Source organism: Tachyglossus aculeatus, chromosome 23 (genome assembly GCF_015852505.1).
Source record: "Tachyglossus aculeatus isolate mTacAcu1 chromosome 23, mTacAcu1.pri, whole genome shotgun sequence".
NCBI classification, from domain to species: domain Eukaryota; kingdom Metazoa; phylum Chordata; class Mammalia; order Monotremata; family Tachyglossidae; genus Tachyglossus; species Tachyglossus aculeatus.
In genome coordinates this window covers 26,790,551-26,814,322 of record NC_052088.1, presented here as the reverse complement: position 1 = coordinate 26,814,322, position 23,772 = coordinate 26,790,551, and the positions used below count along the sequence as shown (strand labels likewise).

Here is a 23,772-nt window from a genome sequence, read left to right as displayed (position 1 = left end):
AGTGTTGTTGGTTATAGATCTCTTAATAATAATAATGATGATGGCATTTATTAAGCGCTTACTATGTGCAAAGCATTGTTCTAAGTGCTGGGGAGGTTACAAGGTGATCAGGTTGTTCCATGGAGGGCTCACAGTCTTAATCCCCATTTTACAGATGAGGTAACGGAGGCCCAGAGAAGTTAAGTGACTTGCCCCAAGTCACACAGCTGACAAGTGGTGGAGCCAGGATTTGAACCCTTGACCTCTGACTCCAAAGCCCGGGCTCTTTCCACCGAGCCACCCTGCTTATCTGCCACACCCACACGTCATGGGTGTACCCACTCTATCCGTACTGTCAGTTGAGAGATAATTTGTACCTAATTGCTATTTTAAAATATAATAAGCATATTGTCCTAATAACTAGCATTACGACTTTGTAAAATGTCAGGCTCACACATTCCATTTGCGGAAGGAGTCACAGGTCTCTGTGTTTACATGGGCTTACTACACTAAGCTGTCGGGTAACCTCTGATAAAAATGCACCGAAACCACTTACTTCGCCATTATCTTTGTAAGCTAGCTCCGCTGAGAAAGTGTAACTTTATCAAATGTTTTTTTTCTATTGTCTACTTCCATCAACGTATCTGGTTCTAAAATCTCAACTCCCAGACCCGTATGTAAATCTACGGCCCGGAGTTGTATCAACATTATTAAACTCAGCATACAAATTTCAGATGGTTGAGATGAAAGTCTTGTTTGTTCTGTATGGCGGAATTTGCAATCCGAGCATAACCATTTCTCATTTCATCTTGGAAACCTTAGTGCTATGAAAGTTCGAGATGGCTCCTCAGATAATACCGTAGGGAGAAGAAAATAGTAATCCGTTTTGCTTTCAAAAGTCAGAAATAGATCCCTTAGACCTCACCTTATGCGGATGAAAAATCCATTATGAGATCTGAAAAAGAAAAGTGGTTAATTTGTTATGAGATCTGAAAACAGAAGTGGTTAATTTGTTATGTGGGAGAGACTGTTACGGTTTGAGGGGCTGGATAATTCTGCCTCCATAGCTTCTCTTGGGTGCAGGGAGGTGATTTTAATCGGAGCTGAGGCCCTGTTTAACTCTGCTCTAACTTCCTACAGGTGCCACCAATGGAGTAGGGGGGAAATGAAGGACTGTGGGCCCTATATGGGACAGGGATTGGGTCCAACCTAATTAATTTGTATCTCAGAGCAATGTGTGACACACAGTAAGCACTTCGGGACTGTATCTGTTGCTGAATTATACTTTCCAATCACTTAGTACAGTGCTCTGCACACCGTAAGCGCTCAATAAATACGATTGAATGAATGAATGAACAAATACCATAAAAAAGGAGGTGGCAGCCACCCGTTCATTCATTCATTCATTCAATCGTATTTATTGAGCGCTTACTGTGTGCAGAGCACTCTACTTGGGAAGTACAAGTTGGCAACATATAGAAACGGTCCCTAGCCAACAGTGGGCTTACAGTCTAGAAGGGGGAGACAGAGAACAAAACAAAACATATTAACAAAATAAAATTAATAGAATAAATATGTACAAACGACTTGCGGAATTTTTTTTACCAAGAAAACGCTATGGATCCACTATTCATTCATTCATTCAATCGTATTTATTGAGCACTTACTATATGCAGAGCACTGTACTAAGCGCTTGGGAAGTACAAGTTGGCAACATATAGAGATGGTCCCTACCCAACAGTGGGCTCACAGTCTAGAAGGGGGAGACGGAGAACAAAACATAGTAACAAAATAAAATTAATAAAATTAGTACAATGCTCTGCACACAGTAAGTGCTCAATAAATGGGATTGAGTGAATGAATAGTGGATCCATAGGGTTTTCTTGGTAAAAAAAAAAATCCGGAAGCGGTTTACCATTGCCTCCTTCAGCGCAGTAAACGAGTCTCTGCCCTCGACTCTCTCCCGTTCCGCCGCTGCCCAGCACGGGTGAGATTTGACTTGTAAGAGATGGCCTTCCACTCACTAGACACTGGCCAAGCTAGGAATAGAGTGGGTAGGCCTCTGCTTGACTCTCCCTCCTGTAGTCATGACTGGTAGAGTACTGTAAACTCTCCAGGTGCGACCCTGAGAGTAGCCTACAAACCGTACCTGACAGCAAAATGGCAGGATTGGATGACCAATCATCATCATCATCATCAATCGTATTTATTGAGCACTTACTATGTGCAGAGCACTGTACTAAGCACTTGGGAAGTACAAATTGGCAACATATAGAGACAGTCCCTACCCAACAGTGGGCTCACAGTCTAAAAGGGGGAGACAGAGAACAAAACCAAACATACTAACAAAATAAAATAAATAGAATAGATACGTACAAGTACAATAAATAAATAAATAAATAAATGGAGTAATAAATATGTACAAACATATATACATATATACAGGTGCTGTGGGGAAGGGAAGGAGGTAAGATGGGGGGGATGGAGAGGGGGACGAGGGGGAGAGGAAGGAAGGGGCTCAGTGTGGGAAGGCCTCCTGGAGGAGGTGAGCTCTCAGTAGGGCCTTGAAGGGAGGAAGAGAGCTAGCTTGGCGGATGGGCAGAGGGAGGGCATTCCAGGCCCGGGGTGAGGTCCTGGAATATTGTCAGCTCACCAGCACTGAAGCGGGACTCCAGGCAGTACAACTCCACTGGGCAGGATACGTTAGAAAGGCAGGACATCGAGGCAGCAGCTGTCTGTTTTCTCTGTCTCGGCCTATCCATGTATCATGGGATTGTTTCCTGCCAAGCGGCAGAATTCAGTGACAAAACAAATTCTATGATGCCAGAGAAATAAAGCCCCAAGTTCTTTCCTGTGTTGGGAAAAGAATAGCAAAAAATGTCAGTAGGTGTTTTCAGAATGGTGGATTTTTTTTTTAATGTACTGGTTTCGAGGTGTTTCCAGTGTCAGGCCCCCTCAACGAAATTTAAGATACGAGCTAGCGTTAGCCTCAGAATTTCGGCTCATAGTCATCGAACTCACAAAACATCATCATCATCATCATCATCAATTGTATTTATTGAGCGCTTACTATGTGCAGAGCACTGTACTAAGTGCTTGGGAAGTACAAATTGGCAACATAGAGAGACAGTCCCTACCCAACAGTGGGCTCACAGTCTAAAAGGGGGAGACAGAGAACAAAACCAAACATACTAACAAAATAAAATAAATAGAATAGATATGTACAAGTAAAATAAATAAATAGAGTAATAAATATGTACAAACATATATGCATATATACAGGTGCTGTGGGGAAGGGAAGGAGGTAAGATGGGGGCATGGAAACATATGTAATTCTTTCCCCCATGAGTGTGTAAGCTCCCTGTGGTCAGGGGACATGTCACTTTATTATAAATAATGATAATTGTGGTATTTGTTAAATGCTTACTATGTGCCAGGCACTGTACTAAGCGCTGGGATAGATCCCCTTTTAGACTGTGAGCCCACTGTTGGGTAGGGACTGTCTCTATGTGTTGCCAACCTGTACTTCCCAGGCGCTTAGTACAGTGCTCTGCACACAGTAAGCGCTCAATAAATACGATTGATTGATTGGTTGATACAAGGTCATTGGCTTGGACACAGTCCCTGTCCCACAAAGGACTCACAGTCCTAATCCCCGTTTTACAGATGAGGGAACTGAGGTACAGGAAAGTGAAGTGACTTCGCCAAGGTCACACAGCAGACAAGTGGCAGACTCCGACCCATGTTCTATCCACTAGGTCATTCTGCTTCTCAAGATGTAACGTACTTCCTATACACCTAGTGCATACTCAAATGATATCCTACTACTAATATATTTTTATTTCATATATTGTATAAATATGTTTTAGATATTTAATAAATCTAGCGTATACATTTAATACTGTAAATATATTTTCTATATTATATATGGAAATTATATTTTCCCATGAAAATTTGTATCTTGGCAATATCAAATAAGCCAAAATAGTCACGGCTTCCCTTCACCCGTTCCCTAGCATCTGTAGAGAAAACATTCTTGAAGTTCAACGTTCAAGCTTTTTATTTTCAAGGCTGCAGTCCCTATTTCTTCATTTAGAAATCTCTCAGGTCCCCTTGTGATGAATACACTCTGCAGTCTTTGAGAGCTCTCACTTCTCCAAGGCTGCTTAAAACCAGTTTTTAAAATTCTCATTTTCTCACTCTTATGGAAACGTCAGCCCCCTTTTGGACTCTTCTACTGATTGAAATCAGTGGTTACCATTGCCATGGTGAGCTACTCCAAAGAGTTTTGCTTAATGTGTTCAAAATCCCACGTCATTCAGTAGGGTGGAGTCACTTTTGAAACACTGCTCTCCCCAGTGGAGTCGTTGGGCTGCAAAGCGGGAGTTATTGGGATGAGGCACAAATCCAGTGTAAAACGTCTCGAACGGTAGCGGTATCCCCTCTGGACGTTTCTCAAAAGGCTGTCGATCGTCGCGCGGCCCTGCCATTCCTGATCAATCCATCACTCAATCGTATTTATTGAGCGCTTACTGTGTACAGAGCACTGTACTAAGCGCTTGGGAAGTACAAGCTGGCAACATATAGAGACAGTCCCTACCCAACAGTGGGCTCACAGTCTAGAAGGGGGAGACAGACCACAAAACAAAACATACTAACAAAATAAAATAAGCAGTTAAATACCATAATTATTATTACTGTGTATATATTATTATTGTGTATATATCTATAATTCTATTTATTTTTATGATGCTGACACCTGTCTAGTTCTGTTTTGCTGTCTGTCTCCCCTTTCTAGACTGTGAGCCCGTTGTTGGGTGGGGATTGTCTCTATATGTTGCCGAATTGTACTTTCCAAGTGCTTAGTACAGTGCTCTGCACACAGTAAGCGCTCAATAAATACACATGAATGAATGAATGAATATGTACAAGATAAATAAATAAATAGAGTAATAAATATGTACAAACATATATACATATATACAGGTGCTGTGGGGAACCATTGAGATACAGTCAAATCTAGGAGGGCTTCCCACAACGGGGGGCCCCATCCTGCCGGCATTCATATATCCAATCTGTTTATTGATCTGGAACAGATTCTCCGGGCATCTGTCATGGACCTGTACATGGACATTGTACATATTTATTACTCTATTTATTTATTTATTTATCTTGTACATATCTATTCTATTTATTTTATTTTGTTAGTATGTTTGGTTTTGTTCTCTGCCTCCCCCTTTTAGACTGTGAGCCCGCTGTTGAGTAGGGACCGTCTCTATATGTTGCCAACTTGGACTTCCCAAGCGCTTAGTACAGTGCTGTGCACACAGTAAGCGCTCAATAAATATGATTGATTGATATTGATTGATTGACCTCGGCTCTCTCTCTTTCAAGGCTGGACCACAGACATGCTCCATTCATGCTCAAATCTCATGGCCCTGTTCTTGTAACGCATGTTGAGTCCAGTGGTATTCATCATCATCATCAACCGTATTTATTGAGCGCTTACTATGTGCAGAGCACTGTACTAAGCGCTTGGGAAGTACAAACTGGCAACATATAGAGACAGTCCCTACCCAACAGTGGGCTCTTCGCACACCCCATTTGCTTGGTTCCCTAACTCTGGGACTAAGGTTGGCCAGAACCTCATCTCCTCAACATTAAGGGCAAAGAGTCAGTCCCAGGATTTCCTGATGTTAATATCAATTAATTCGTTCATTCAGTCGTATTCATCGAGCATTTACTGTGTGCAGAGCGCTGTACGGAGCGCTTGGAAAGTACAATCAATCGGTGGCACTAATTGAACACGTACTACGTGCAGAGCACTATACTTAGCACTTAGGAGAGAGTTAGCGGACACATTCCCTGCCCGCGATAAGCTTCGAAGCAAGAGATGATGCCTACAGTGAAGGAGAAGGGTAAAACTGGGTGGCCAATAATTTTGTGGTTTGGGGGGTACGGGGAGGTCCCCACCACCCCTACAGAGGTGACATGTTGAGAGTTGACCCTATCACAAACCCCCCTGAAACCCTCTTTTCCCCAGCTCCCTCTCACTTCTGCATCGTCTGTGCACTTGGATCTATGACCTGTGGCCATCTGATATTTGCCCCACAGCACTTACGTATATGTCTTTAAATTATATAACTTAAACATTTATTCGTATTAATGTCCGGCTCCTTTGCCCCACAGCACTTACGTATATATCTTTAAATTATATATTATAACTTAAACATTTGTTCATATTAATGTCCATCTCCTTTGCCCCACAGCACTTACGTATATATCTTTAAATTATATGACTTAAACATTTATTCGTATTAATGTCCATCTCCTTTGCCCCACAGCACTTACGTATATATCTTTAAATTATATATTATAACTTAAACATTTGTTCATATTAATGTCCGTCTCCCCTTCTAGACTGTAAACTCCTTATGGGCAGGGAACGTGTCTGCTAATTCTCTTGTACTCTCCCAAGCGCTTAGAAGCAGCGTGGCTCAGTGGAAAGAGACTTTGGAGTCAGAGGTCACAGGTTCAAATCCCGGCTCCGCCACTTGTCAGCTGTGTGACTTTGGGCAAGTCACTTCACCTCTCTGGGCCTCAGTTACCTCATCTGGAAAATGGGGATTAAGACTGTGAGCCCTCTGTGGGACAACCTGATCACCTTGTAACCTCTCCAGTGCTTAGAACAGCGCACATAGTAAGCACTTAATAAATGCCATCATTATTATTATTATTATTATTATTATTATTATTATTATTATTACAATGCTCTGCACACAGGCATAGAGGATGAAGCAGGGGCCCTGGAGTCAGGAGGTAATGGGTTCTAATCCCGGGTCTGCCACTTGTCTGCTGTGTGACCTCAGGCAAGACACTTCACATCTCTGGGCCTCAGTTCCCTCATCTGTAAAACAGGGATTGAGAGTGTGAGCCCACTGTTGGGTATGGACCGTCTCTATATGTTGCCAAGTTGTACTTCCCAAGCGCTTAGTACAGTGCTCTGCACGCAGTAAGCGCTCAATAAATACGATTGAATGAATGAATGAATGGAGACTGTGTCCAACCTGATTACCTTGTATCAACCCGAGGGCTTAGAACGGTGCTTAACACATAGTAAGAGTACAACAATCAATCAATCGTATTTATTGAGCGCTTACTATGTGCAGAGCACTGTACTAAGCGCTTACAAATACCATAATCATCACTCAATAAATACAACTGATGGACTGAATGTTCACCTGATAACGTAGTATTTCTAAAATACTCCATGGTAGTAATTTTATTCAAATTATCTTTATTTCAACTGCCTCATACGTGGTTGCTAAAACAATTGTCACTGCTTGAGATTTTCTAATAAAGATGTATTCCATTCCGGGAATCTCAGGGTAGAAACTTCCTGTTTGGAACAAGAAAAGAGAAATTATTGCCCTGACTCCTGCTTTCATTTGAATTTTTTTTTTTAATAGTGTGAGAAAAGAAGACAGATGTCTTCAGAACAGTGTCCAAGTAATCACATAGCATCTTGAAAATGTTTCTCTTGTTGAATTTTGCAAAATTTTCTTATTTAGAAGACAAGTTGATCTGTCAATTCACTAGCTAATAGGTAAGATTTCTTGGCCTTTTCTTATCTTACTATTTGTAATTCCACAAAATTCCTTTTATAGCCAGACACCTCTACAGAGATTTGGCTGAATGATGGTTAAGATGATAATAATAATAATAATAATAATAATAATAATAATAATAATGGCATTTACTAAGTGCTTACTATGTGCCAAGCACTGTTCTAAGCGTAGGGAGGTTACAAGGTGATCAGGTTATCCCCTGAGGGGCTCACAGTCTTCATCCCCGTTTTACAGATGAGGAAACTGAGGCCCAGAGAAGTGAAGTGACTTGCCCAAAGTCACACAGCTGACAATTGGCAGAGCCGGGATTTGAACCCATGACCTCTGACTCCAAAGCCCAGGCTCTTTTCCACTGAGCCTCTGCCACTTGTCTGCCGTGTGACCTTGGGCAAGCCACTTAGCTTCTCTGTGCCTCAGTTCCCTCATCTGTAAAATGGGAATTAAGACTTTGAGCCCCGTGGGACAACCTGATTACGTTGTATCTACCCCAGTGCTTAGAACAGTGCTTGGCAAGTAGTAAGCACTTAAATACCAAAATAATAATTATTATTAATTATTGCAGAACATATTTTACAGCATTAATGTTGGTGAATTAAGAGAAATCACATTTTGTTGGTTTTGGGAAACCGTACTTAGGACTAGTTTAGGTGGAATCTTTGGGGTAGTGTCCTTTGAAGTTTTTGGAAAATTTGGAAAATACCTAGTATAAAGTGCAATTCCTTTTCTGTCCTTCTGTTGAAAAATATAAAATGTTTCTGACGAGTTATCTTTTGTGTTTTGGGTAGCCTTGTGCTGTGGACCGTTTACTTAGCCTTGCCTGTTTCATTGGCTTTTTCCACCCGACGTTTAATTTATCAAGCAGTAATCTGAAAAAGAAAACACAGTTTAGATGGATCTTGCAAGTCACCTTGCAGAGAGAGGCGCAGCACTTGAGCACAACTCTGGCTGCAGAGAGTGCCGAGGCAGCACGGCCCAGAAAGATTAGGCCAAAAATACCAGGTTGTGCTGCTCACTAACCTATTTTTTTTTTTTAATGGTATTTGTTAATCATAAATGGTATTTATTGAGCACTTACTAGGCGTAGAGCACTGTTGTATGCGCTTGGGAGAGTACAACCTGAGTACGCTTGAGCCCCCTCCTTCCTCTCCCCCCCGCCTTACCTCCTTCCCTTCCCCACAGCACCTGTATATATGGATATATGTTTGTACGGATTTATTACTCTATTTATTTATTTTACTTGTACATATTCTATTTATTTTATTTTGTTAATATGTTTTGTTTTGTCCCTGTCTCCCCCTTCTAGACTGTGAGCCCACTGTTGGGTAGGGACTGTCTCTATATGTTGCCAACCTGTACTTCCCAAGCGCTTAGTAGAGTGCTCTGCATACAGTAAGCGCTCAATAAATACGATTGAATGAATGAATGAATAAATACGAATGAATGAATGAATGAATGAATGAATGAATGAATGAATGAATACAACACAAAAGAATTAACAGACATGGTAAGTGCTTCTAGACTGTGAGCCCGCTGTTGGGTAGGGACTGTCTCCATATGTTGCCAGCTTGTACTTCCCAAGCGCTTAGTACGGTGCTCTGCCCACAGTAAGCGCTCAATAAATACGATTGAATGAATGAATATGCCAGAACTAAGTGCTGGGGTAGATATGAGATAATCATCATCATCAATCGTATTTATTGAGCGCTTACTGTGTGCAAAGCACTGTACTAAGCGCTTGGGAAGTACAAGTTGGCAACATATAGAGACAGTCCCTACCCAACAGTGGGCTCACAGTCTAAAAGGGGGAGACAGAGAACAAAATCAAACATACTAACAAAATAAAATAGAATAGATATGTACAAGTAAAATAAATAAATAGAGTAACAAATATGTACAAACATATATACATATATACAGGTGCAGTGGGGAAGGGAAGGAGGTAAGATGGGGGGGATGGAGAGGGGGAGATAATCAGGTTGGACACAGTCCATGTCCCAGGTGAGGCTCACAGTCTTAACCCCCATTATACAGATGAGGTAACAGATGCACAGAGAAGTTCAGTGACTTGCCCAAAGTCACACAGCAGACAAGCGGCAGAGCTGGGATTAGAACCCAGGTCCTCCAACTCCCAGGCCCCTGCTTCTTCCATTGGGCTACACTGCTTCCCTGCTAGCCTTTACTTGTCACACCTAAGAGTCATCTTGCGGGCTCTTTCCTGACACTATACGGCAAGGTCAGGACTTGGGACAGTGGCTGTGTGGTCACCTTAATAATAATAATAATAATAATAATAATTAATAATAATAATGGCATTTATTAAGCACTTACTAAGTGCAATAATAATACTAATGATGATGGCATTTGTTAAGCACTTACCATGTGCAAAGCACTGTTCTAAGCGCTGGGGAGGTTACAAGGTGATCAGGCTGTCCCACAGGGGGGTTAAAGTCTTCATCCCCATTTTCCAGATGAGGTTACTGAGGCCCAGAGAAGTGAAGTGACTTGCCCAAAGTCACACAGCTGACAACTGGCGGAGCCGGGATTTGAACCCATGACCTCTGACTCCAAAGCCAGGGCTCTTTCCACCGAGCCATGCTGCTTCTGTAGCCTTCCCACAACAGTCTGGGAGAGGTTGATGAGATAATTTTCCACCCTTTTTAAAATAATAATAATGATAATAATGGCATTTATTAAGTGCTTACTATGTGCAAAGCACTGTTTTGAGCACTGGGGAGGTTACAAGGTGATCATGTTGTCCCACGGGGGGCTCACGGTCTTAATCCCCAAGGTTCCCCAAGGTTCAGTGCTTGGTCCCCTTCTGTTCTCAGTCTACACTCACTCCCTTGGTGACCTCATTCGCTCCCACGGCTTCAACTATCATCTCTACGCTGATGACACCCAGATCTCCATCTCTGCCCCTGCCCTCTCCCCCTCCCTCCGGGCTCGCATCTCCTCCTGCCTTCAGGACATCTCCATCTGGATGTCCGCCCGCCACCTAAAGCTCAACATGTCGAAGACTGAGCTCCTTGTCTTCCCTCCCAAACCTTGTCCTCTCCCTGACTTTCCCATCTCTGTTGACGGCACTACCATCCTTCCCGTCTCACAAGCCCGCAACCTTGGTGTCATCCTCGACTCCGCTCTCTCATTCACCCCTCACATCCAAGCCGTCACCAAAACCTGCCGGTCTCAGCTCCGCAACATTGCCAAGATCCGCCCTTTCCTCTCCATCCCAACCGCTACCCTGCTCGTTCAAGCTCTCATCCTATCCCGTCTGGACTACTGCACCAGCCTTCTCTCTGATCTCCCATCCTCGTGTCTCTCTCCACTTCAATCCATACTTCATGCTGCTGCCCGGATCATCTTTGTCCAGAAACGCTCTGGGCATATCACTCCCCTCCTCAAAAATCTCCAGTGGCTACCAATCAATCTGCGCATCAGGCAGAAACTCCTCACCCTGGGCTTCAAGGCTGTCCATCACCTCGCCCCCTCCTACCTCACCTCCCTTCTCTCCTTCTACTGCCCAGCCCGCACCCTCCGCTCCTCCGCCGCTCACCTCCTCACCGTACCTCGTTCTCGCCTGTCCCGCCGCCGACCCCCGGCCCACGTCATCCCCCGGGCCTGGAATGCCCTCCCTCTGCCCCTCCGCCAAGCTAGCTCTCTTTCTCCCTTCAAGGCCCTGCTGAGAGCTCACCTCCTCCAGGAGGCCTTCCCAGACTGAGCCCCTTCCTTCCTCTCCCCCTCGTCCCCCTCTCCATCCCCCCATCTTACCTCCTTCCCTTCCCCACAGCACCTGTATATATGTATATATGGTTGTACATATTTATTACTCTATTTATTTATTTATTTATTTATTTTACTTGTACATTTCTATCCTATTTTATTTTGTTGGTATGTTTGGTTCTGTTCTCTGTCTCCCCCTTTTAGACTGTGAGCCCACTGTTGGGTAGGGACTGTCTCTATGTGTTGCCAATTTGTACTTCCCAAGCGCTTAGTACAGTGCTCTGCACATAGTAAGCACTCAATAAATGCGATTGATTGATTGATTGATTGATTGATTAATCCCCATTTTCTAGATGAAGTAACTGAGGCCCAGAGAACTCAAGTCTAGACTGTGAGCCCACTGTTGGGTAGGAACTGTCTCTATATGTTGCCAACTTGTACTTCCCAAGCGCTTAGTACAGTGCTCTGCACACAGTAAGCGCTCAATAAATACGATTAAATGAATGAATGAATGAAGTGACTTGTCCCAAGTCACACAGCTGACAAGTGGCGGAGTCGGGATTTGAACCCATGACTTCTGACTCCAAAGCCCGGGCTCTTTCCAGTGAGCCACGCTGCTTCTCTGTTAATGTTAATGTTCCTAATGTTCTGGAGGGTGTATTGTCATCAGCCTCCTGGACATATTTTTATTTTATTTTATTTTGTTAGTATGTTCGGTTTTGTTCTCTGTCTCCCCCTTCTAGACTGTGAGCCCACTGTTGGTTAGGGACCGTCTCTGTATGTTGCCAACTTGGACTTCCCAAGTGCTTAGTACAGTGCTCTGCACACAGTAAGCGCTCAATAAATGTGATTGATTGATTGATTGATTGAAAAAAGGGCAGGTTAGTTCATACGTTTTAGTAGTAATTCTGTTTCCATGAGATTTATAATCAGTATCTTGGCTCCAGTTCAATCTAAAAAACATACTTAGTGCAGCCCATATTTCGACACAGATATTTTATGGGCAAGCAAGGCATTTTGCTCATTATTCCCAGAGATTTTAATGCCAAGTTCGGGATGTAAGTCTAGAGTTGAATGTCTTAATAAAATGTGCTCACCCAGTGATGTTTATCTTTTGCTAATATGATCATCTGTCATCCGGTGGGGAACGGTTGTGAACAAGAACTGTCTTTAAGAAAGCCAGTGGTGCTGATAAGAGGTGTGATACAATCCTGTGGTGCTCGATTACCCCCGCAGTAGACACTACTCCATGTTAGCAAATCAATCAACGAATTGTATTTATTGAGCGCTTACTGCGAGCAGAGCATCGTAATAGGCATTGGGAGAGTATTCATTCATTCATTCAATCGTGTTTATTCATTCATTCATTCATTCAATTGTATTTATTGAGCGCTTACGGTGTGCAGAGCACTGTACTAAGCACTTGGGAAGTCCAAGTTGGCAACATCTAGAGACGGTCCCTACCCAACAGTGGGCTCACAGTCTAGAAGGGGGAGACAGAGAACTAAACCAAACATATTAACAAAAGAAAATAAATAGAATAAATATGTACAAATAAAATAGAGTAATAAATAGGTACAAACATATATACAGGTGCTGTGGGGAAGGGAAGGAGCTAAGGCAGGGGGGATGGGGAGGGGAAGGAGGGGGAAATAGTATTCATAAAATGGAGTTGGTAGATGTGATCCCAACAAACGTGAGTAGGAATGAAGCCAGTAGACTATGTTGTGCCCTCAGCAGTGATTAAGACCCTGAAGGAGTTCGTGGCCTCCGTCCCACACCTGGTCAATCAATCAATCAATCAATCGTATTTATTGAGCGCTTACTGTGTGCAGAGCACTGTACTAAGCGCTTGGGAAGTACAAGTTGGCAACATACTGCGCTGCTGCAGTGAAGCAGTGGGCCCTGCAATCCTCACATACATGCACACCTTCTCCGCTAGTTCAAATCCTTGCCCCTAACGAAACCCACCCCGTTTGGCTCTCCCATCCCCGTTTCCCCACCCGTTTCCTGTCTCCCGGCTCCCTTAGAGGTCTTCCTTCCCTCTCCCACCCCAAAGACTTGGTATCAGAGGACCTGGGTTCTAATCCTAGCCCTGCCACCCATCCACCATGTGACCTGGGGTAAGTCACTTTTAACTTCTCTGTGCCTCAGCTTCCTTAATTGGAAATGGGGTTTAAACACCTGTTCTCCCTTTCATTCATTTCATTCAGTCGTATTTCTTGAGCGCTCACTGTGTGCAGAGCACGGTACTAAGCCTTCCACTTAGGCTATGAGTCCCTGTGAGACAGGGACTCTGGCCTGGTTACCTTGTACCCCAGCACTCAGTACAGTAATGGGCACATAGTAAGTGCTTAACAAATATAAGTATTATTACTATAACTCGGGACATATTTATTGCTCTATTTACTTTATTTGTACATATTTATTCTATTTATTTTATTTTGTTAATATGTTATTTTGTTAATAACATATTTACTACTCTATTTATTTACTTTATTTGTACATATTTATTCTATTTATTTTATTTTGTTAATATGTTATTTTGTTAATAACATATTTACTACTCTATTTATTTACTTTATTTGTACATATTTATTCTATTTATTTTATTTTGTTAATACGTTTTGTTTTATTCTCTGTCTCCCCCTTCTACACTGTGAGCCCACTGTCTCACTGTCTCTGAGCCCATATAGGGACCGTCCCTATATGTTGCCAACTTGGACTTCCCAAGCGCTTAGTAGAGTGCTCTGCACACAGTAAGTGCTCAATAAATACGACTGAATGAATGAATGAATGAATGAATGACTAATAATAATAACAATAATGTCAGATATAGCACCTGTTCCAAATGGCGCTCACAGTCTAAGGGGGACAGAAGGTCGTGAGGAAGGGGAAGGACTGAACAGGGAGTTCCCTGTCCCTTTCCACCATAGCGGCTTTCATAGCCTAGTCTCTCCCACTCTGCATTTCACTCTTGGCATCATTTTTACATATAATTAGGCCTTTCTGATTAGCCTTAAATAGGTGAATGGTATACATTTCCTTTTCTCATTTGGTCAGTGAATCCGTTGAAACTGGTAGATGCGTTACCCTGAGTTACCTTCAGGAAGGATCTTGCTAATTCTTTACATAACCTTCCAATGGCCCTGAAATTCTCTGTTGTCCGAATTTTCACTTAATAATAATAATAATAATGGTATTTGTTAAGCGCTTACTACGTGCCAAGTACTGTCCTAAGCGCTGGGGTAGATATGAGGTAATTAGGTTGTCCCACGTGGGGCTTACAGTCTTTGTCCCCATTTTACAGATGAGGGAACTGAGACGTAGAGAGGTTAAGTGACTTTCCCAAAGTCACACAGCTGATAAGCGGCGGAGCCGGGATTAGAATCTATGACCTCTGATTCCCAAGCCCGGGCACTTTCCACTAAGCCACGCTGTTTCTCCAAGCCCTGCTTGCCCTGTCCCATAAGGGCATTATGTTGGGTGCTTCCTAAGCAGAACCGATAGATTATAAACGCCTTTCCCATAAGACTTCATGTTGGGAACAGTCCTTTCCTACAGATTTTGCAGGTCCTTCCATTCCTCACCTTCTTCACCGACTGGCCATGATGGAATAATAATGATTATTATTATATACTTATATATTACTATAAGTATTATAATAATACTATATATTATAATATCTATAACATATATATAATTATAGTATTATAAGTATTATAAGTATATTATTATACTTAAATAATAATAATTTAAGTGCCTACGATGTGTCAAGCGCTGGGGTAGATACAGGCCAATCAGGTTGGACACAGTCCGTGTCCCAATTGGGGTTCAAAATCTTAATCCCCGTTCGACAGATGAGATAACTGAGGCACAGAGAAGGTAAGTAACTTGCCCAAGGTCCCACAGCAGACAAGGAGCAGAGCCAGGATTGGAACCCAGGTCCTTCTGTCTCCCAAGCCTGTACTCTATCCTCTAGGCCATGCTGCTTCCCTGTGTTGTGAAATAAGTGAGAATAAAAGGGACTGGAGCAAGCAGCATTCCTTATGATCCTTTGACTCTTAGATGATTCCTGGAAGGAGCCGTGGGATCTCTCCCAAAAAGCTGACAGGAGAGGTAAGACAGGTGTCCAACTATTTACTGCTACTTGTACCCAAACCACTAAAACAAGATATTGATTAGGAGACCATATTATACATATTATTCCTATATATGTATTCACATTGTACTTCCAAAATATGTGTAATATGTGTACCTGCTGGTACGATATGTTTCCAGTCCTATGTATTGACTTGGGCTGGAAAAATGAGAAATGACTGAAAACAGGCACCTCAGTATTTTAACAAGCTCATACATTTACAGCATTGGAGCACTGGGGATTTATTCAGTGAGAAAGTTTCTCCTAAAAAGAAAAAAAAAGCATCTTTTTCTTCCTAAATTTGATGTGCTCTTCAAAAGTCCCGCTATCCTAAAATCAAAATGGATTCTGCTCTAACATGTGACTTTCTTATTCGTAGACTTGTCTTTGAGCCAGTAAGGACTCAATGTGTGAAAGGGATTTTTGCTGGGATGAATAAAACTTATATTTTTACTATTCAGCTACCAACTGGAAGCATAATTTGAAGTCATTTATTTGCCCAGATGGTTAATGTTGTTTAACAGTTCAATTAGCTAATAAATAATTATAAAGTACTTTGTAAATATAAAGTGCCACATAAATGTTTAGTAATGACATAAAATCTGGATGCTTGTTTCAAATGGACTTTTTATATTCAAATATCTTATTGGCAGTTTAGGAGAAATGCCAATAACATGGGAGAAAGCCAACACAGAGGGATAGATTTGAAAAATACAGCATAAAATATACAGGAAAACAAAGACAGATTTTTGCCGTTCTCTGCTTAATAGAGAATGGAGACACATTACAAGCTTCCCGCATGTGTGAGACGGGGTACAGATATCAGACAGGGTACCAGGCAACCTCGTTTTTCAGCGCATTAGGCTTGAAGAAGTGCAGTTCCAACATCAGCGGAGAGTGGAAACTCTGGGATCTCATGAATTAAAAATGGCACGATTACAGAGAATGGCAAGCCGATGGGCAAAACAACCAATAACCCCCCCAGCGTACCCACAAAGCCCCCGGAAACACAGCAGCATCCGTTCCAGAAACGGATACCAGCAGATCCACCGAAAATAAAATGGTTGTATTGCAAAAATGTGGATCAGTTGATTGGATTTTGGGCGCACAGACTGCTACCGTACTGAACTAAACACCCAAGTAGACACGTGATTACCAGGTCAGACACAGTCTGTCTCCTGATGGGCCTTCCAATCTAAATAGGAGGTAATACGAATATTGGATCCCCATTTTACAGATGAGGAAACAGGCACAAAGTAAAGTGACTTGCCTAAGGTCACGCAGCAAGCCTGTGGCAGAACTAGCTTTCAGCCAGATCTGACGGAAAGGTCTGAAAGCCCATCATTCTTACCCAAAGGCTAATTGTTACCCAGCTTCTAACATTTAGCCCTGTTATATTTGATTCCTATCCCCAACACTTACGGTGGACGTGAAGTCATATTATTGTATTAAGAGCTTACTAAATGCTATACTACGAGTGGGAGAGAATAGATGGGTGGGAATTCAGCCCTGTTATATTTGATTCCTATCCCCAACACTTACGATGGACGTGAAGTTGTATTATTGTATTAAGAGCTTACTAAACGCTATACTAAGGGTGGGAGAGAATAGATTGGTGGGAATTACTACTACTAATAATAATGGTATTTGTTAAGTGCTTACTATGTGCCAAGCACTCTTCTAAGCACAGGTAATCAGGTTGTCCCACGTGGGGCTCACAGTCTTAGTCCTCATTTTGCTTCTCTGAGGCACAGAGAAGCAAAGTGACTTGTTCAAAGTCACACCGCTGACAAGTGGCGGAGCCAGAATTAGAACCCATGACCTCTGGCTTCCAAGCCCGTGCTCTTTCCACTGAGCCACGCTGCTTCTCTAGACCAGGTTCCTGTCCCCTGGTGGGTGGGGAGAGATTTGGGGAGGGGAATCACAATCTAACAGGCCCATGGCAAATTTAGGCAGGCTGAGAGCCAGCTGGAAGGGCCAGAGCCTTTCCCCTTAAGGTAGTTTTTGCTTTAGGAGGGGAAAGAGCCACTGGTGATTCAGTCGAGGAGAATCTTAGGGAGGGAATTGTGATGATCCAAACTGGGTCTCAGAACCTTCTCCCTGGCAAGGAATAAAGCACAATTTTTTGGCAGCAGAAGCGCAGGGATTCAGTCGAGAAGAATCTTAGGGAGGGAATTGTGATGATCCAAACCGGGTCTCGGAACCTTCTCCCTGGCAAGGAATAAAGCACAATTTTTGGGCAGCAGAAGCACAGGGATTCAGTCGAGGAGAATCTTAGGGAGGGAATTGTGATGATCCAAACCGGGTCTCGGAACCTTCTCCCTGGCAAGGAATAAAGCACAATTTGTTTGGCAGCAGAAGCGCAGGGACTGACAACGGGATTATATACCCTCACTAGTCACACCCCCAATCTAGGATTTGCGTAGGGACAACAAAGAGAAGAAGCCCACCAGGTTTATGTGCATTAGGATTTCTCTCCCCCTCTAGACTGTAAGCTCACTGTGAGCAGGGAACGTGGCTCCGCCACTTGTCAGCCATGTGACTTTGGGCGAGTCACTTAACTTCTCTGTGATTCAGTTCCCTCATCTGTAAAATGGGGATTAAGACTGTGAGCCCCCTGTGGGACAACCTGATCACCTTGTAACCTCCCCAGCGCTTAGAACAGTGCTTTGCACATAGTAAGCGCTTAATACATGCCATCATTCTTCTAGATGTGAGCCCATTGTTGGGTAGGGACCGTCTTTATATGTTGCCAACTTGTACTTCCCAAGCACTTAGTACAGTGCTCTGCACACAGTAAGCACTTAATAAATACGAGTGAATGAATGAATGTTATATTGGATTCTTCCAAGTGCTTAGTATAGTGCCCTGCTCATAGAAAGAGCTCAATAAATACCATTAGTGACGATGATTATAGGATTGGGGCCGGTGAAAGAAACCTGTCCTGATGGATCACCCTTGAACACTTTGGAACTATTCCAGCCCCGCCACAAGAGTTCCTGAATTGGGAATTGGTCCAACTCAGGACAGGAATATCCTGGGGTATCTATACCTTAGAACACACCTCTCAGGGCTGCTCAGTGTATCTGGCAGACCAGGTACCTTAATCAATCAATCAATCAATCAATCGTATTTATTGAGCACTTACTGTGTGCAGAGCACTGTACTAAGCACTTGGGAAGTACAAGCTGGCAACATATAGAGACAGTCCCTATCCAACAGTGGGCTCACAGTCTAGAAGGGGGAGACAGAGAACAAAACCAAACATATTAGGGTTTAGGGGTTGTCCAGAGAAGTGTTCTGTACTCCATAACAATGCAACCAATTAGAAGCTTTAATTTGGGGCCCGGCTTCAGGATTTGAAGCTAAGCCTGCTTTCATCTGGGCTCCGGAAGCACACAATCTCAGGATGATCGCGGATTCCTCTCTTGACAGTTATCTCACATTCAGTAAGCCTTTAAATCCTGCCGGTTCTTTCTTTATCTTCCATTTATCTACCTCTTCTTCTCCACCCTTATCACCCCAGTGCAAGCCATCATCAGATTACTATACAGTCTCTTTAATGTCCTCTGTGCCTCTATCCGCTCTCCTTTTCAGTCAGTCCTTTCTTCAGCTGCAGGAATCACCTTACAAACTGCATTTGGAAAATATCACTCCCTATCTTCAAAAAAATCGAATGGCTCCCCAATTCTCTTTGAATTAAACAAAAATTCCTAATGATAGGTTTCCAGCCTCTCCATTATCTCTCTCTCTTACTCTTCCACTCTTTTCTGTTTAGCTTCTCCCAAGCTAACTTACCTTACTTTTCATTCTCCCACCGGCAAGCAACTAGTCGCACCTTTCCCTCCTTCCATCAAATCTGCCAAACAACCATCCCTCTTCCTATTCAAAACCCTCTTGCAAAGTCACCTCCTCCTTCTGGGTCATAATGCTTAAGGATGTGTGGGTATCTGTTTATTTACTTTATATTAATCTATACATTATATATGGAAATTAAAAATATATATGCATCCTCAATTATTTTCTTTTTATTACTGCTATAGAAGATCTTTTTTATATATTTAACAATTTGTGTTTGCTTGACTTCTCTATTACACTGTAAGCTCCTCGAGGTTAGGGACCATGAAATTTTACTTTAATTGATTACTTCCCAAAACACTTAATAAAGTACCTTGTACAAGGAGACATTCCTTAATTACCTTCTGCAACAACGATGACAATAGTAAACGAAGGAGAGGGAGAGAGAGTTATGTTTTTTCTGGCCTAATATGCTACTTGTCAATAGCATTAAGAACGGCAGGCAACCTGTCGAATGTTAGCTGCTCTGAAAATCCATGGGTGCAAAATATAGGGTTGTGTTACTAATTGGGAATAAAATCTCAGATAATCTATTGGGAAGGGTGTCCTTTTAAAGGCAACATGAGTTCCAGGCAGGTTTTCTTCCATATCTTTATCAATTTTCAAGATCGCTTAGTATGATGATTTACTTTAAACAAACCCAAAGCAAATGTGACAGCGTTATGATACGTAAATAACTTCATCTGCTATAATTAATTATAAGCGGCACAATTAAAACTGCCAAATGTCCACGATTGTCACCAACCTTCGATACCTTCATCTCCCAAATTAGTTCAATATGCCTCTTAAATTACTTTAATTGTACAGAAGTATTAATGAAACAGATTGAATGTTATTTTCCATAAATTTGAGATGTTGATGAAAACATTCATTGGAAAATATTTTGCTTGTTTACTCAGAGTAATAATGAAAGTAAAAAAATGTATTTTTTGGCACAGTATGGGCAAGCCTACTTTATAATACTAGTTTCTACTTGTGAGTCAGGTCATTCAGATTTTACCTAGAGATCCTCGTCCTCATCTGTCCCGCCGTCGACCCCCGGCCCGTGTCCTTCCCCTGGCCTGGAATTCCCTCCCTCCGCACATCCGCCAAGCTAGCTCTCTTCCTCCCTTCAAAGCCCTACTGAGAGCTCACCTCCTCCAAGAAGCCTTCCCAGACTGAGCCCCCTTTTTCCTCTCTTCCTCCCCATCCCCTCCCACCCTACCTCCTTCCCCTCCCCACAGCACTTATATATTTGTATAGATTTATTACTCTATTTATTTTACTTACACATATTTACTACTCTATTAATGATGTGCATATAGCTATAATTCTATTTATTCTGACGGTTTTGACACCTGTCTACGTGTTTGGTTTTGTTGTCTGTCTCCCCCTTCTAGACTGTGAGCCCGTTGCTGGGTAGGGACCGTCTCTAGATGCTGCCGACTTGTACTTCCCAAGCGCTTAGTACAGTGCTCTGCACACAGTAAGCTCTCAATAAATACGATTGAATGAATGAATGAACTGTAGGTGTTTATCCAGAAAATGGAATTATGTGGGTTATTTTTTAACGCTGCTAAAATTATAAAAGTAAATCAAGCGTATCTTGCCAATGTTTCCATGCTGATTTTATTTTGGTTTAATGTGGCATGAACAGAAATAGTTATATTTTAAATTCTTTACTTCTATAAAGTATTACAAAATTTCCTGAGGGTCTGACCATGAGTGGGTGCCATTATCTCACTTGGTTCCATACTGCTTCATTTTGTGATGCTGAGTATCATTGTCATCAATATACACATGCAGTCTACGTGGAAAAAAATCAGTAAGATAAATCACTTAATTTTCCATTTGGCCATTTAGGCCGAAGTCTTCGAAAGGGGGCTTCGCCATTCTAGGCCTCTATTTCTTCACCTGTAATAGAGTGAAGCCCTTCCTCATATGGGATGTCATTATTAAATTACTAAAGGACTTACTAAAACACTCTAAAATGTTACTGTTCAGGGAGTAAGTGCTTGACAAATGATGACAAGACTGAACTTATTGTATGATTTCAATCACTGACATAGTTTCCGTTCTGCTGGCCCTTCCCTCTCACAGGTTCCACTTTACTGAAAACCGTAAATATAATCACCAGTGACAGAAAAATACTTTTTAAAATGTTTGTTTACTGGTCAACTCATTAGTAATAATAGAAGGTGAGGCTATCCAAGATAAGCTTAATCCACGTGCGGTCCCAAAACCTCATTTTGATAATAATCTCAACCGCCTTTCAGACCAGAGTTTTCACAAGAGCTGTTAAGGTAGCTCAGTCAACAGCGATGATCCAAATGTCTGTTATCGAACCACCAGTTATTTAAAGCAAGGCAAGCTTAGCTCAGAAAAATCAGATAACCAACTTGCACGTGGGCCGTGTCGAGATAATCAATTCCGTTTTGTTCTAACTGAACTCTTGAATGCTTTCTGTTCCAATGAGTTTGAATAGCCAGGCTTCTATTATAGTTGTTTGAGTTTTGTCTACTTTTGTTTCCCTCCATCTGCCTTCCAGGGAAGGTGCCAACTGGCCCAAAGATTGGAATAAACTGGAAGAGCAACCTAGATAACAGTTTTAAGTAATCAGAGGTTGACTATGGTCTTTGAAAGTTGCAGGAATCCTGAAATGTGTGTTTTCTTTCAGGTGGGAAATGAAAGAAGGTGAAACCCTAGGAAAGGAGGAGAAGGCAATGCTGGAACATTTACGGAAAGTTTGTTCCACACCACGTCCTTTGGCCCCAGATGATAAACCCGGGGAATGACTTATAAAAAAAACTTGAAAGTTGTATTTTCAGAAGCAATAACACAACCGAATTACACCATGACACATGAATGCGCCCGTTGAATAATTACTAAAGTACAAACAACATGGTGAGGTTATGAATTTGTTATTCTTTTTTACATTGTTCCTGAAAATGAAAAATAAACGTATTTTCTGTTTGGGTTCTCTTAAATAATGTAAGTATAAAGTTTTTTTTTCCCTCTTTATAAGTCTTTTGATTTTTCCTTGCTGTGTGTTTTTGTTTGTGTTTTATGGTAATTTTTAAGTGCTTACTATTTGCCAGGCACTGTACAAAACGCGGGAGTTTAGCTTGTATCTAATCAGGTTGGACACAATCCACGTCCCTCATGAGGCTCACAGCCTTAATTCCTATTTTATATATGAGGTAATTGAGGCACAGAGGAGTTAAGCGACTTGCCCACGGTCACACAGACAAGTGGTAGAGCCAGGATCCTGAGAGGAGAGAGCATCTAATGCGATGGAAGAAAAATTGAACGGATGTAATGACAGATTGGATATGAGGAGTGAAGGGAAGTGAGAGTTGAAGATTCCAGGGTTGTGAAGCCCAGAGGTTGCCTTTGTGGATCTATTAAGAAGAGTCTTATGAAAAAAAGACAACTTTCGTGGATTACTGTACTGCTTCTTTGTCAGCACTCCTGCGAAATCCAGCTAACGTACAACCCCAAAAATATTTTTTCCTAGAATTATTCTGCTCACGTCACTTCCCATCTCAAAGTGACGCATCATCTCCCAATCATTTCATCAAATTAAAACTCTTGATCAGGGGGTTTTCAGCCTCTTCACTAACTAGTGCCCATATTATCCATCTCCATTTACCTCCCCCTAGACCTTACCAATGCTTATCACTCCACGCCAAGATATTTTGCATAAAATGGTCTTTCCCACTTGTCTGAGTCACTGTAAATATTTCTCCTATTACATCAACAGCTCTGTGAGGGACTGTGAAGTGCCTTTAACATCCTGCACACAGTGAATATCAAAACTTTTTTGGCTGAGTTAATGAAATAAGCAGTAAGAAAGCACAATCAGTTTGTTCGTCAAACACATAGAAACCCCAGGATGTGATTCACTTGAAATTAAACTGAACACCATATATTCTGGACTCTTAAATATATGATATATGATTTTATTTCAAAACCTATAATTTTCTTAGAGGGTTTTTTTTGCCTAATTTCCTAAGCACTGAATTTTGCATTTTTAAATTAGGCCAATCAACTGCATTAGAAAAAAGGCAGCTACAGCGAAGCTATTACCTGAAAAATAAATCAATGTGTGGAAGAGAACTTATCGGCCTGCATAATCATATCGATAGTACTATAAAACAAAACAGATTTCCTAAAATGGGAACTTTGCTGTGTGAACACATACAATATGAACAGGCTTCAACTTTGCCAACAGTACACTGGTATGGGAAGAAACCCTTCAATGTACTGGATTTTTCCACCCAAATATCGAAGGAAGAACCAAATTTATTATAAATCCTTGGACAACAATCACTATGGAACAAGAAATAAAACCTTCAAATTAATCTAGCAGCACCGGTGTGCTAAATTTAAAGAACAATTACCGTTTCTATATTAAAAATAATACATGGAAGGTCATAAAGTCAAAATAAATGGATAAAAGCACAG

The 23,772-nt window shown here is 41.9% G+C and overlaps 1 protein-coding gene across 1 annotated transcript in view; it reads left to right on the top strand.

The window, feature by feature from the left end:
- Positions 1-22,276, top strand: part of KIAA0825 (KIAA0825 ortholog) — a 330,993-nt gene extending 308,717 nt beyond the window's left edge. The window contains exon 22 of the mRNA XM_038765660.1: positions 21,983-22,276. Within this exon, the coding sequence (XP_038621588.1) occupies positions 21,983-22,100 (118 nt within the window). The 3' untranslated portion in view covers positions 22,101-22,276. The remainder of the gene's footprint in view (positions 1-21,982) is intronic.
- Positions 22,277-23,772: the final 1,496 nt, after the last annotated feature.